This window comes from Malaya genurostris, chromosome 2 (genome assembly GCF_030247185.1).
Source record: "Malaya genurostris strain Urasoe2022 chromosome 2, Malgen_1.1, whole genome shotgun sequence".
Lineage (NCBI taxonomy): Eukaryota > Metazoa > Arthropoda > Insecta > Diptera > Culicidae > Malaya > Malaya genurostris.
Window position 1 is genome coordinate 345,112,085 of NC_080571.1, and position 16,220 is coordinate 345,128,304.

At 37.8% G+C, this 16,220-nt stretch overlaps 1 protein-coding gene across 10 annotated transcripts in view; it reads right to left on the bottom strand.

Moving 5' to 3' along the window:
• The window catches only part of LOC131431951 (P protein), a 276,436-nt gene that overhangs the window by 20,531 nt on the left and 239,685 nt on the right, over positions 1-16,220 (bottom strand). For all 10 annotated transcript variants that reach the window (XM_058597932.1, XM_058597931.1, XM_058597933.1 and 7 more), the window contains 4 exons: positions 1,461-1,862; positions 1,219-1,403; positions 423-1,157; positions 34-363 (listed from right to left, as the gene is read on the bottom strand). In XM_058597932.1, the coding sequence (XP_058453915.1) occupies positions 34-363; positions 423-1,157; positions 1,219-1,403; positions 1,461-1,862 (1,652 nt within the window). The remainder of the gene's footprint in view (positions 1-33; positions 364-422; positions 1,158-1,218; positions 1,404-1,460; positions 1,863-16,220) is intronic.

The window sequence follows — 16,220 nt, forward strand, 5'->3', positions numbered from 1 at the left end:
CAAAATGTATTGATCATTATTGGATTGACGTACCTTGCTCTTCAGTTCCTCCAACGTTGCTCTGTAACTTTCCACTGGGACAGATCCACTGACCAACTTCTTCTTGAGCGTTCGCGACAATCGGTTAACCTTTTTGAGCAGTGTTTCTCGTACCAGATCTTCGTCCTTGGAGTAGGACGACAGTGAAGCGGCTGCACGTTGCCACACAGCAATCTCGTGCCGAATCTCCTGAACATCCTGCGGCTCATTGAATCGCAGATCATTGATATTTCGGAACTTCATACGAAGCTGGAAATATGTCGTGACCATTACGATGGCTATCGGAATGGCCATGTGCAGCGTGAATGTGGCAAAATTAACTCCCTGAAATTGAAACCGATCGAATGATCAATCCGTTAGGGAACGATACTGGCGATACTTACATTCTTCGAAATGTAACTATTGGAGGCAATGATAACGTTCGGTGGATCACCGACTGGCGTCAGGGTACCGCCGACGTTCGAGTAGATCACCATCGACATCAGCACCGGTACCGGATTTAGCCCCATCACCTCGCACAACCGTATCGTGACAGGCGTCATTAGCAGCACGGTCGTTACGTTATCCAGGAACGATGAAAGAATGGCCGTAAATATGCACAAGCAGTTGATCAACGGCCAAACCTTACCGTTGGTGACCTGGTAAGCGTAAACGGCCAGGAAATCGAAGATACCGGTTTCCGACAAGATCGCAACCATGATCATCATACCGAACAGTAGCAACAGCGTTTCAACGTCTATCCACGAGATCAACTTCGGCATGCTGGGCCTTTGGTCCATAGCTGCCAGGACACCGATCGCCAAAGTGGACGCGACGATAGCCGCAAACGTGCGATTCACGATCTCCCAGATGATCAGAACGTAAAGTCCTAGCAGCACGATCGCCGCGTAGATCACACCCATCTCTTTGTCGATCGGTGTCGGATCGTAGGTGAATTTGAAGGCAACATCGGTGTCCGCGTTGGTCGACATGCGAACGCGAATCATCGCCTTCCCATTGATGACCTTACGGTGACTGGAGGTGCCGATGTCGAAGACGTATTTGCGAGTGATTTCGTCTTGCTGATCCAACATTTCGGTATTGACCGGGATCGGTACCAGCCAGGCGTCTGTCACGTTCTGTAAAGGAAAGTTTTCGCTTGAGTTTCATTTTGAAATTGATTGCACACGGTTCACGTACTTCAGTGTGCTTCACCTCGTGCTCCTGTATGTAGCTTAAGTTTGAACTATTGCTGTTGGTGTAGAGCAGCTGCAAGTTAATCGAAACGTAGTTGCTCGTCATATTATGTTGTTGGTCGTTCAAAAAGGCACCTTTGAGGTAAATTCCGACCCTCGAGTAAGGGGGTGCTTCCGGCAATATGTAAGCTGTAATGTATTTCAGTTCGTTACCGTTATCTTCCGAATTATGTAACGCAAACTTACTTCTAACGTTTCCCTCTGACACGGACATTTGTCGCGACTCCAGTTCTTTCTCGTTTTTCGACATTAGAAATCCGGTAAAGATAAGCCATGTCACGAGCAGGCAACTGATCTTAACGTACCCGAAGATCTTGCCCTGGTGCGTGTGCGATTGGCTGTGAACTCCGTGCATCGTAACTTCGTGCTCATCGCCTTCCCCGTTGGCCGTTGTGTTCGGACCATTCTGATGTTTGTTGTTGTTGTTACGTGGAGTAACCGCACCGGACGTAAGTTTGCCACTTCCGGCATCGGTTCCGTCCACGCTCGAGTCGGCATTTGTGACCTTGATTGTGATGAACTCTTTGCTGTGGTCATCGCCGTCCTCCGCCGCGAAGTCATCATTCGGCAACGGATCGTCATCTGGACCTGCAATGGGTATTATTGGAAACATTTTAATTCAGTAAATTCCGTTTCTAACGTTTTATGAAGGTTCATTTGCCATGGGTTTTCATATAATTCATTATTTGGTAATATGATAATTGTTCTGATCAATTAATTGTAAAGCCTCAGTCTCAGTCTCAGTCTCAGTCTCAATTTTCAGTCTCAGTCTCAGTCTCAATTCTCAGTCTCAGTCTCAGTCTCAGTCTCAGTCTCAGTCTCAGTCTCAGTCTCAGTCTCAGTCTCAGTCTCAGTCTCAGTCTCAGTCTCAGTCTCAGTCTCAGTCTCAGTCTCAGTCTCAGTCTCAGTCTCAGTCTCAGTCTCAGTCTCAGTCTCAGTCTCAGTCTCAGTCTCAGTCTCAGTCTCAGTCTCAGTCTCAGTCTCAGTCTCAGTCTCAGTCTCAGTCTCAGTCTCAGTCTCAGTCTCAGTCTCAGTCTCAGTCTCAGTCTCAGTCTCAGTCTCAGTCTCAGTCTCAGTCTCAGTCTCAGTCTCAGTCTCAGTCTCAGTCTCAGTCTCAGTCTCAGTCTCAGTCTCAGTCTCAGTCTCAGTCTCAGTCTCAGTCTCAGTCTCAGTCTCAGTCTCAGTCTCAGTCTCAGTCTCAGTCTCAGTCTCAGTCTCAGTCTCAGTCTCAGTCTCAGTCTCAGTCTCAGTCTCAGTCTCAGTCTCAGTCTCAGTCTCAGTCTCAGTCTCAGTCTCAGTCTCAGTCTCAGTCTCAGTCTCAGTCTCAGTCTCAGTCTCAGTCTCAGTCTCAGTCTCAGTCTCAGTCTCAGTCTCAGTCTCAGTCTCAGTCTCAGTCTCAGTCTCAGTCTAAGTCTCAGTCTAAAGCTAACAGTGTTGTGTGTTTTCCGAAATAATCCGCACGTTCCGAAAGTAGGGTACTAATACTAGGGTATTGAATATATACTTTGAAAGTAAAACTAAGCGTTTTTTTTATATACAGTCCTGTTCATTGGAAAATCAATGCTTTCCAATTAAATTTCACATCGATCATTGTTTTAAATCGCACTTTCGATACAACTGATGTCCGTTTCATAGTACTATTGATTTACATGTGGCGTAAATTTCATTATTTTTTTTATTGTATATTTTCGCAAGTGCCTTATGGACATTACTTAGGCTGTGAACCATTTCGCGGTTAATTTTAACTTTTGGTTAAAATCTGATACTTGAGTGGTTATTTTGTGTCGAGTAGTTAAATTTAACTAAAACTGCGGCCCATTTCACAGTTTGACGGATGCAAAGTTATTTGCGTTTATTTTGCACTGGAAATAATTTTGACTACAGAATTGATATTAGAATTTTCTTTGTGAGATTTTTTTCAGTGTCGGAAAATAACCATCGATCTGTCAAAAATAACCATGCTTCCGAGCAGGGTTATTTTTGACAACATCAAAATATTCACTCGAGTGTCAGATTTCAACCAAGAGTTAAAACGACGACACGACCTGCCACTCGTCTATTAAAACTGTATCGCAAATCTGACTACCCCTCAGTAACTCGAAATGTCAAAACAAAATATCTTGAAAATTTGTTAAAACTGGCAACTCGATTTGATAAATTATTGATTTCGAATAACAGAAACCTTGGATACTGTTGTTCAAAGGCATGTTTGTGTAGATAAACAAAACTAACTCCGAGTCGATATACCAGTCGCGCATTTTACCACTGTACCTAAGAACAAGAATCGGCCCTTAAAAGTTAATTGAAGCGCTATGTTTTTGCGATACTGATAAGTTATATTATTTTATTTGCACCACCAGTAATTGTATTCACCGAAAATTTGATAGCATAGCAGTTACCAATCAATTACATAAGCATCTCACACCATCTCTATTAGAAAAATTCAATAATAAATTGAAACTATTGCATAGTTTTCATAAAATATTCGAATTATGCAACTAAGAATTTCTTCTAAGTATATCGTATCATCAGCATTACTATTTATTAACGCCATTGAGACAAACTTTTGTTTTATGACTTTTGCTAACCATAGAATAGTTTTAGTATGACATCTGGATAATTCTTGGAAAATTCTCTTGAGAAAACTTCAAACGCATCTCCAATAAAGATCTTCATGGATAACAATCAAGCTTTTTAGCATGATTTAGCAGATAAATAACATAAATAAATACATTTTTTTGTTACTGATTAGCGGCCCTTACACGAGCATTAAAAATGTCATTTTTAATGTAACTAAGTAATGATGTATTTCAAATTTGTTAGAAATCTCGTCATTACTGCACCATTACACGTTCATTAATAATTCAGTAATGAAATTTTTAATGACTCGTGTAAGGGTCGCTATTTAATGTATAAAGGATCTTTGAAAATAGCTTAAATTTAATAATGATGTTTCAAATCGACATCACAGAACGCAGCAAATTCATTATCGTTCTTTTCCCATTGATTTAAACTTCTGTGAGGGTTCTTATAGTGTTACGAAATAATGTTTTTGGTCTTAATTGAATACATAATAGACAAAATAAACATCCTGCTCCACGTTTTTTTCGAGTTCTAGAAACAGTAATTTTACTTGATTATTAGGAAGTACACATGATTGTAAATTCAGTTTCCTCTTGTGTTGCAACCGATTTTGAAATACATAACTGCACACAAGAGAATATATCGCTTTATTTCGATCCTTTTTTTCTTGCATTTTCGTGGCTACTGACAATGGATCGGGATACTTTTCCTATTTGTTTGTTTATTTCTACAGTTGCGGTTCCTTGACAAATAACGCATAGCAACGAGAACAGTGTTGCCTAAAAAGATTAATTTTATCATTATCAAGGGGTCGCTATATTTGTGGTAACTGACGGAAAATCACTCACAGACACTTTCTACTCCGATTTTTCTTTGGAGTGCCTGGTCGTGTCGTCGGTTAAAATTAACCGCGAAATGGTTCACAGCCTTAAAATTAGGTTATTGAATGGAACCCTGAAGTTGGAAAGTACTCAGAATAAGGCAGTCTTTTGGTTCCGTGTACTCAGAATAGGTAATGCGGAAATGAAATGTCATTCACTACATCAAAGCCGACGTCTGAGTATGCCATGACTTTTTCGCTTTGAAGCTCGCTGATATCAAACATTTTAGAGTTACTTTAAGCGCAAACTTCGAATGATCGAAAGAAAGACGAAGCTCGAAGGGAAAATTAAGAGGAAGTGAAAAAAATCAGATGATAACGTACCGGAAACGACTGCCAAGGTTCTCTCTTTTCACTGTAATTTAGTAGAACGATGGGATAAAGTGAGAAGACTGATGATGAACAGAAAATATGCACGTATCCAACATTGTCGACTGAGAAATGAGCTTGACTGTTCGTTTTTGAGTGCTCGATCAGTCCGATTCACATTGACGTTTTAAACGTCATTGACACCCTTGTTATGAATGTGTTAGTGTGAAAACCAAGCGTCCTGCACCATTTTATTGCACTTCTGCTAGTAAAATGTACTAACAGGTATATAAATTTAAATTTGCTGATCATATCAGTGAATTTCAATATTTAATATTCATATCAGAACTAGTGAATGATTCTACACTTTCGGGAGAAAACCGCAAGTTTTAGATAAAGATTTTTACTATAAATATTGTCCATTTCAGAAAGTGAAGAAGAAGAAGGAATCTCAATTTATTCCGATTTTTCTCACTAAATTCCTCCAGATTCTCGAACCAATCGATGGGAGATTCAACGTTGCGTTTCACAGCTAGAGGCGTACGTGTGCGAGGAGGATGATTGCTAGTTTATCTGTTAAAATGAAAGGGAAATCGAATTTCAACTTGTAAAATCAAGAGGTATGGGATTTGATGTTTAAAAAGGCGGGTGGGTAATGTCAGCGATGACTCAGCTGGATGACGTGAATACGAATAAAATGGATCGTTCAGTTTCTTTGACGTTAAAGATTCTTTAACTGGAATTCAGTCACCGAATTTTTGATCCGAATGCTAGAATTGAAATTCAATTTCGACGCTAGATTCGGGAGTTGAGTTCTGAATAGTTAAACTCATCACTGAGTTTGTGTTGTGGAACTGAATTCAGGACCAGGATTCTTTTTCGGCTCTGAATTCTGAACCTGAATCCTAGCACTGAACTCTGGACCTGATTTCTGAAACTATATTTTAAATATGAATTCCGACCAAACATTTCTGAAATGAATTCTGATCCGAACCTCTACTTCAGTTCCAGAATTCAGTTTCATAATTCAGATCCAAGGTCCAGTCCAGGTCGAATCGATCCTGATCTCAGATCCAGGATTCGGTTCTAAAATCCCCGCTTAGAATTAAGATCTGAAATTCGGTTTCAGTTCCAGAATTGTGGTACCGAATTTTAGATCTGGCATCTGGAAATGTAAAAAAAATCAGTTATTGAATTCTGAAACTGAATTTCAGAACTAAACCCAAGAATTGGCTTCTGACCTGAACTGAACGAGTCAACTACGCCAGCAAGAATTGGTGAACCATCAATTAGAAGGGTTGATTTTGTATAATGTTCCCCATTGTTTTTCACTTTTCGTTGTATCAAACTCCAATGCAAACGACCAACAGCAGGATGACGCAATCGCTCATGTTTGAAGCGAAACTGGATCTGCGAACGTCCCGCAATTGATTCAATACTGAATTGAATTCTTGATACTAGAACTGGAACTGAGCTTATTTTATTCCCTGCTCAGTCAACTGCGCAGGCTAGAATGAACGAAATATATCAAGTCTTAACCTTTTATACCGAAGGAGCCATTTTTTCATAATCGTTGCAGAAATTCTCAATTTAGAACTGTTTATGATTGTCATACAAATGAAAATGTTACCATAAATTGATGACGATATTTTCGATGGCATGTAGAAACCATTATGTTGACACGTTAGATACAACAAGAGATATTCATGATCAAAAACTTATCACTCTCTCAGAGAGTAAATTTTGAAAAGGCGTCCCATAGTGAAGTAAGTCACAAAAAAACACAAAAAATTTGAGAAAATTGATGAAATCTTTGTTGAAATCGATAGAACGATCAATATAAGTTAGTGTTTGAAGATAGTTTCATGAAAATGTTGGCCGCGGTTTCGCTTTAGATGGCCCATGCGCATGGTCCAATTTTGTCACACTCTCTCCAACATATCGGTCGGTATTTCACAAATAAATGCTTCAATATTGGCTTCCAGTGCGTCAATCGTTGCTGGTTTATCCTTGTAGGCATGAGTCTTAACGTTGCCCCACAACAAATTGTTCATAGGCGTTAAGTCACACAATATAGACGGCCAATTGACGTGCCCAAAACGCGAGATAAACTATTCACCGAAGAAAGCTCTCAATTTATTCGCGTGCCGTGTGGGATGTGGCACCGTCTTGTTGAAACCACATTTTGAGGCATGTCCTATTCTTCCATTTTGGGCCGAAAATAATCGTCAATCACCAAACAGTGACTTTTTCGGGGTAGCTCTTGCAATGCTTCTGGCTGGTCTTCACTCCAGATGCAGCAATTTTGCTTGTTGACGTATCCATTCAACCAGATAATGAGCTTCGCCGCTGAACACAATTTTTTCATAAAAAAGTGGACATCCCTCCAACTTTACCAGCGCCCATTCACCGATTAAATTATAGACCAAACTGAACACTTTTGACAAACACATAAGACTAGATTTATGCATGATCTGTCAAAAACAATGTTGCCAAAAAGATACCAGCAAAAAAATACCCTTTATAACATATTTACAACGTCATTTGTTCAAGCGAAAAGTTAATTTTAGTGTGAGAAAAATCATTTTCCACCTCTGTTATTTTTGCAGCACCCAAGATTCTGTATCAAACAATGAAAATTTTCAGTTTCGATTTTAACATGGGAGAAAATGTTAGGTTGATCATTTTCAAATGATTTTATTCAAATGATATGAGATATTGTGTTGAGAAATAGTTTTTTACCGCCTTTTGATTTATTCCTTTAGCGCTCAAAATAACTTCAACTGAACCGAAACAAATTCCGGATCACGATAATTGTCAAAAATGATTCTACAATATAATTAAAATCTTTGAGTTCCCCATAAGAGCTTATGTAAAATTCATTCGCCACCCTGAGAAAGGTTCAAATAATAAAACTTAGATTGCGCGTCAGGTAAAATTAGTTTTGCGCTAGATTGACAATTAATGACGATATTTTTTTTTGAGTCTTGCAATACTATCACACTCCATACGGAATCACAAAACTACATAACGTTGAGTACTTTCCACATAACTTCGGGGTTCCGTTCAATAACGTACTTTTAGGTAAAGTGGTGGTAAGTAATTTTCATAAGGCACTTGCCAACTATTTTGAAATGTGGGTTATATTTACTCATTAGTAGGTTATATATACTCTACTATTATTGATTCAATTTTGGTGTGTGTTTTGGAAACAATGGAGAGACCGAATAGCGACCCTTGCAAGAGACAATTTTATTGTCATATCAAGAAGTATTAAACGAAATCTGCCGGGTGAGGGGAATGGACAAGCATGAAACAAATTTCTTCAAAGATGGGAGTTAAACTAACTGTTTTTTTTCAATTTTACTATGTTTGAACCGAAATACGGCAGTCAGAATTTAAGTCTTATCACATGGGCTGGAACTCCCAGGCCCAACACCTAGATGGCGCTAGTTTTATTGCAGTCACCTTTTTTCAGTTAATACAAACCTTCAAATGACAACTGATAAAATTTCATGATATTCTATTCATTAGTTTGTGAGTTGTTGTGCTAAGAGTGACACTACTTTTGTTATTTTCAGAACAATGGTTAGAAAACACTTTCGTGATTTAATTTCACACTGCTTCTTGATGAGAAAAAAATACTGGGAAATCGAGATATGGAGACTCCCCTCCATGAGAAACAACAATAAGATGTTGGTTTGCTGACTTCAAACGTGGTCGAAGAGACACTGATGATGCAGAACGCAGTGGACGACGAGGTAACACCTGAAAACATTAAAAAAATCCCCAAAAACGTTTTGAGTGAGGCGAAAAGTGAAGTTGCGTGAGTTAGCGTACAGCGTAAAGATATCAAAAGAACATGTTGGCTCTAAATTGCATGAACATTTGACTATGAGAAAGCTCTGTTCAACGAGAACGTGTTGATGATTATGAGCAGTGCTTGGTAGCAGTATTTTAAATATGTGACAATTGATGATACATGGATTCATCACTTCACTCCGGCATCAAAACGATCGTCATCTGAGTGGACAGCAACTGGTGAACCTCTTCCAAAGCGCCCGAAAGCACAACAATCGACTGGAAAGGTTATGGCCTAGGTATTTTGGTATCTGTGCGTGGTGTAATATTTATCGACTATCTTGAGAAAGGAAATCCCATTAACAGTGAATATTGTATTATTGGAGCGTTTGTAGGCTGAAATTGGAAAGAAACGATCGCATATTGCAAAGAAAAAAATTTTTTTCGTCAAGACAACGCACTGTGTCACAAGTCAATCAAAACAATGGCAAAACTACATGAATTGAAGTGCGAATTGCTCCTACATCCACCGTATTCTCCAGATTTGGCTCCCAACGACTACTGGTTGTTCGCAGACCTGAAGATTTACTTACAAAATATTCTTGTAGAATGAAAGATAATATATCCATTTTTCTAACAATAGGGGATCAATGGAAATCTAAAGTCCCTAGCTATCCACTGACTAAGAAACTAAGTTGATTTATTTGATTGAAAAAAATTTTATCAATTTATTAAAGTGATACATTTTGGCCATTTCAAAAAAGGTGTTCGGTAACGGGCACCCTAGCAAAATTTCACTAAAAATGGAATAATATAAGTAAAGACTGAAGTTAGTCTAAGAAAAAACAGATTTTTTTCTCTTTTTGGAAGCGTTTTGGACGAAAGTTTTCATTATCTGATGGTGACTTCGCCTTGGCTCTCTTGATCGATGATTTGGATGGTGGTGCCTTTGGTATTGATTTGGCCGGTCTTCCACGTTTTTTCACGAAATCGGTAGACATTTTGAAAATGACAAAACAAATCTTTGCTTGCGAAAATTTTGATAGCATCCGGTATTAAATCACGAAATAGATCGATTTCACCTCATAAATATTCAATCCACTCATCTTTCCGATCGATGCTTTTCAATTTAAAATACTATAAAAAATATCAGAAAAAAACTTTTGTGTTGATTTTCACGCAGCAAAAAATACAAGTTTGTTTCGATATTCGGTACAAAAAGAAATTACACATACATAACATTTGTCGAAATGACGCTATCTGCTTTCTGTCAAAAGTTACGGTGGGGTGCCGGCAACCGAACACCTACCCCTACCAAATATGTAATGAACATTTGTGTAATGACGCAGATATAAGGAGTGTATCGATAAGTAGTTAGCAACATTCAAACAGTTATTACTCTGAAATGGCTTAATTTTTTGCAGCGTGTTTTGCGGTGTCATGTTTGTTTACATGTCAATAACAGCTGCGCAATCGATTGTTTTCGGTACGGTTTATCGTTTCAATGATGAGTCGAATTGATCCGGAAAAGTGAAAGAATATTCTGCACAGTTGGTGCTCAGAAAGTGGTGTCATGTACAACGAAATTGCAAAACGGGTGAAAGTGCACCGCACCAGTGTCAAAAATATTATCGAGAAGTTCGGTAAGACCCTTTCCATAAAGGATTTGCCCCGATCCGGTAGGAAAACGAGTCCCAGCCAGCCCGGCCGGGACTTAAAAGTGGTTGAGTACATCAGGAAAAACCCATCGGCGTCGACGCGGGATTTGGCCAAGCAGTTCAACACCAGCATCGGGATGATCAAAGTTCGGAACTCCCTGAAAACGTACAAGAAACAGAAGGTGCCGAAAAAGTCCCTGATACAGCAAGTTCAGGCCAAAACAAGAGCGCGAAAACTGTATAACCGGATTCTACAGAATAAAGACGGATGCATCCTGATCGACGACGAAACCTACGCCAAGGAAGACTCTCGAGCGCTGCCCGGACCGCAATATTATACGAAATCGGTGTACCAGGACCTGGACGACGCTGACACCACGGTGGCGATGGAAAAGTTTGGGCAGAAGGTGTTGGTCTGGCAAGCAATTTGTACCTGTGGTTTGCGGTCGTCGATTTTCTTCACGAAGGGCACAATTAACGCCAAGGTGTACGAGGAAGAATGTTTGAAGAAGAGAATGCTGCCACTGTAGAGAAAGCATAAGGCTCCTCCTCTCTTCTGGCCGGATTTGGCTTAAGCCCACTACGCCAACTCCGTTCTACAGTGGTTGTCCAAAAATAATGTACAATTCGTGGAAAAGGACATTAACCCACCGAACTGCCCGGATCTTCGGCCAATTGAAAGGTATTGGGAAATTGTCAAGCGGCACTTTCGGAAGGAAGGTACAGTGTCCCGAAACATGCAGGAGTTCAAAATAAAATGAACAGCTGCCACCACAAAAAAAGTCACAAAAGTAACTGTACAGAATTTAATGAAGAAGTTCAAGTCCAAAGTGCGAGCGTTTCACAGAAACTAGGATTTTTTTCAATATAATCAGTGAAATGCATAAAAATGTAATTTTTCTACAATACATCGAAAACTGATGTCAAAATATGTTTTTTTTTTCGCTTATTTATTCAATAATCAATGTTGCTAACTACTTTTCGATACACTCCTTAGTCGAAAGAGAATGTAAACAAAGAGAATCTGTCAATGGCTTTTAGGCCCTTTTGAAATGTTTACGTCGAATTATCGAAAGTTTTCTCGGAATTTTGTTGGGTAATTTTACACAAAGTTGATATTACAATAAATTGTATTTTTCAACTTATATATTGTTAAATTTATTATAGCAATATATATGAGTGGCGAAATGGAAGCGCGTACGCACGGAATCCATAAGAACGCAGGTTCGAGTCCTGTCCCTGAGTGTATCTTTTTCCAATAAATCATCTTTTCTGTTAGTTTTTCATTCATTTGGCTTCTCCAATCATTGTAAAAAACTGAACTTAGTCATGGCGGCTTTACGTCAAACAAACTAAAATTAAAAAATCGTTAATATATATGATTTAAATAAACATTTCATATTCCATTCAAATACAACATGTATTGTTGCTTTAAGAGTCGTTTTCAGATTGAAAGGATTTTTTTCGAAAAAAACTTTACATAGAGATAAATCCAGAATAACCTAAAAATAGGTTTGAAGAAAACCGATTTACTATTGAAAATAACTGTTTTTTTCTCCGTGTGCAGTCTTCACATAGCTTCACAACCAATCGAGTGTACTCAGTAGTTCAGCATTTTTTCGAAAAATTTTAAAATGGTTTTTGCGACTTTTTCCGTGCGAATTTTAAAAATTATGCGTGTTTCTAGTTTTGTCCTCGAAATATGCGAAGCTTTGAGATATTGTGTAATCTCGCATGTTTTTTTTTAAATTGACTTGGACAAAAAATCAAAAATAAAATCTTCTACACAATACCAGATTTCGACGTTTGATGTATTTCTAAAACATTTGGTATCGGAAATCTCAAAAATTTATCAAGTCCCAAAGTTGTTATTTGGAAATTGTTTCTAGGTCACTAATAATAATAATCCATCAATTTTTAAAATATCTGACAAACAAAAATTTTCCTTTGTTTTCCAATTTTTATGCAAATTTTCAAAGTAACACGCTTGCGAAGCGAATTTTCGAGGTTATATGGTGTTATTTTTTTCAATTTATTCCGCTAATGAGAGAAAAGTTTCAAAACAGCTCAAAATTCAATAAAAAGAAGTCAAACAATCGGCAGTTTTTTGTTCCGTACAGCTAGAGGAGTGAAATCTAGGTAGGCCTTTTCTTTTGGTTTTCAGCACATTCAACCAGTTTTGTTTATGTTTTCGCCCATTCAGATTTGATTTGGAATGCATTAATTTTGTCTCGTGGCTTCGTCAACGTCAATAATATCATTGACGCTCCTGGACGCACTCAGGTTAGTACCATACGGATCTAGCTGCGAATGAAATTATGACCGATTATTTGCGCCGATTTTGATTCAACAGATGATGAATCGTTCGGCGAACTGACCGACAAATTGACTCGATGAAAGCTTTTCGTGAGATAACCAATAAATCACTTCTCGCTTTAACTTCCGTCGTTTTGCCGGGAAATAATAACAAATCACAGATAAACATACGTGACAGTTTTGCAATGCTTGACCAATTGGTTATTGTCTTGAAAACGCAATGTTTGTTCAGTGAAGCAAAGGAAATGTAAGCACTAAATTTAAGATATTTTTTTTTCTATTGGTAGAGTTTGATATCCAAGTGTCTTTTCACCCGGTTTACTTAGTAGTAACAACAGCAGCAGCAGCAGCAGCAACAGGAAGCAGATTACGATCTTCCGTTGTTTGCGATTTTCCCACAAGCTTCGGTTCCATACTAGCTGGTGGGGTTCCAATTTGTCACTCAGGCGCAAACGAATGAACGAACGAACGAACGAATAATTGCAAGCGCCCATAGAGGCGGAAGTACCCCGACAATGTAATATCTCCAACGGGGTTTTATGCTGTTTCCGTCGTACACTTTACCCGGCGACATTGTTGCAGTGACGATTGATGGGGTGTTCACAAATCAAGAACAAAAATTTCACCTCTCAAAACCACTATGTGTTTATATCTTCTTGGTCTTCAGTTTATAAGGCAAGTTCTGTTAAAAAAAATTACTTGATCTGTTAATGTAGAAAGTTTTCCAGCGATTTAATTGTGATACTATAGAAATTAGCCTAGATTGACAGTTCAATGAAAAGTATGCTGATTTTACTCTCGATCTGAAAGGGTTTTTAGTGTCATATACAGTGTACATGAACGGTGCACTGTTCAATTGGGTTTCAAATTTAAATAGATGTCTCTGAGTGAATTTTAATGAAACGGTTTATGACGGATCATATTTTGAACTATATTTTGCATTTAGTTTTATACAAAAATATCGCCAATGGGATCATACTTAGAATAACAATTTTCAATTGCGTTCGAGCATCATGGAGGACAGGACTGCTAACACTTATCTGCTGCTGCTACGAATATGTATACAACAAATTACTCAATTGTCAGTCTCGTGCACAACCGGACCTTGAATCTTCGCTAGCCTTCCATTCTGATCGCGAAACACCGCCACAGGCATGACACGGGCGAAACGGGGGCCTCTGACAGTAATGAGACTGTCTATAAATCACAACCCATTTGTGTACAATCATCACACTTAGCCTATGAATACAACAAATACCGGCAATCACCGGTGAAATGATCTGCTTGGGTGGAAAAAAAAAAACCCCATTATGATTTTGAAGAGTGCATCCAAGCATGCAAGTGTGGAGAAAGATTTGCATAAAATATAGCTAAAATTTCGAGCGAGTCTTAGGATACGGCGAATTTACGTATCGTCTCCGGTGCCATAAATCAGTGCTCTGGTTGTTGAACAGCGGAATATGGGGTTCGGTTTGAACAACGGCAACAAAAAAAACTGTGCTCTTCGTAGATGCCGTACTGAATTTATGACAAATTAATGAGATGACAGCCCTGCGGAGGGACGTTTCTCTCGAAGCTTTCCTTCAAACAAACGACTGAAAAGATACACTCGTAATTCCATCACTTCAAATTGTACTCCCTTTGAATTGATCGACTATGAATCTAGGTAAGGGCTCCCTCTTTCATCCCAGCTCCAATTTCCATCTCATTCCTTCACCTCATAACTTTGAACATTAATCATATCTTAAAACGTACCTGAACAAAACTGTGGAACGTTTTAGAACATTTATTTTAGGTTTTGCCACACTTTCCAATTGAAAAAAATTGTTTAAAAACTTTCAACGATCGCTTTTTTCAGTCTGAAGTTTAACAATTCATCATGTTTCTGAATATTTACTAATCAATTCGTCTCAAAACATGATCACTATTTCACATAATTACACCACTATTCAATGTTGGATGACTTTATAGTTAGTAATGTTCACTTTCCACTTGTTTATTCTACGATTAAAAACTTCTGAAATTACCTGATAAGCAATAAAAGCAATGAAAAATATGAGATGAAAATTTGCACTTAATTCACTTGATTGCGCTTTGTTTTCATCTCATTTCGTATCGCAAGGTTGCCAAGTTTTCTCATAATGTTAAATAAAAAATAAAATTTGTTTTCTTCTTTATATTATCATCAACAAGTATTTTTTGGTATCCGTGACATTAGTTTAATTATATCATTGATGTTTATATATAAATAAAACTGTTTCGGATTCTAATATTACCAAATAGAGCGTGTTAAATACTGATCAAATAATCATTGTGGCAAATCTAGTAGCACTGGTTTCTTTCCGCTATACGTAACCATAACACTGTTAAATGTGTGTGTTTCATCGGCTGTGCAGAGATGCCAGATATTTTCATAGACAATATGTATCTGCTCTATCTGTTTTCACTAATAAAATGAATCAAATTCAAATTCAAATCAAATTCAAATTGGTTTCAAATTTCAATATAAATGTTTATCAGTGTTCATCATCAAACATTTGCACAAAAGATTTCCATTTTAACATGTGATTTGTCCGTTGATTAATAAACTTTTAAAGAAGTACTGTAATCAATTACAGAGAGAAAAGTCTAACTTTTTACTTCTTACTTTTTATGAACCTTTACAAATCTGTATTAAATTTAGAAAATCTGTAATCTGATTTAACGAACGCGAACGCAAAGCAAATCTCTGGCTCTACATCTGGTTTTTAGAAGGGCTAATGCCTAAATAGTAACAATTTTTTTTTGTTTTTTTTTAATTTCCAAATAACTGCAGAGTAAAATTTTAAATTTGAAACGAAAGGTAATAAAAACGATCCAAAAAATTTTAAACGTCGAAATGATTCCAAACTGTTATTTTTTTAAATATCGTGTGTTGTGTCATAGTTGGCATCAGGCCCTTTTTAAGGAAAATTCTTACATTTGAACCTGAGAGTGTAATAGTGCAATATTTTGGTTTTGATTGCTGTCGCCATTGCTAATTTATGGGATGAATAAAGGACCAACGATAGGATGAATACAAAACCTTTGAGATGAAATTAGGAGCACAGTAGCGAACATATCAGAAGTGTTTTTGGCTGATTTTTTAATTATTCTTTTAATTTCCAAGGAATGTGAATCAATTCCCAATGTGGAGCAAGGCGAATTAAGCAGAAATAGGAAAAAATCTAGTGATTCTGGTGGCTAAATCAGGTTTTTATGGTAACGTCCTTACAAATGAGATGAAATAGGGAGCCCTTAGCCTACTAATTTCCACGATTTGTTTCACACCGATTCAATATATGCTCTTTTCAATGTTTAGACTTCAATACACTGAAGTCTTTTTTTATGCGAATTTACGTACCTCATAAAAAAACCGCA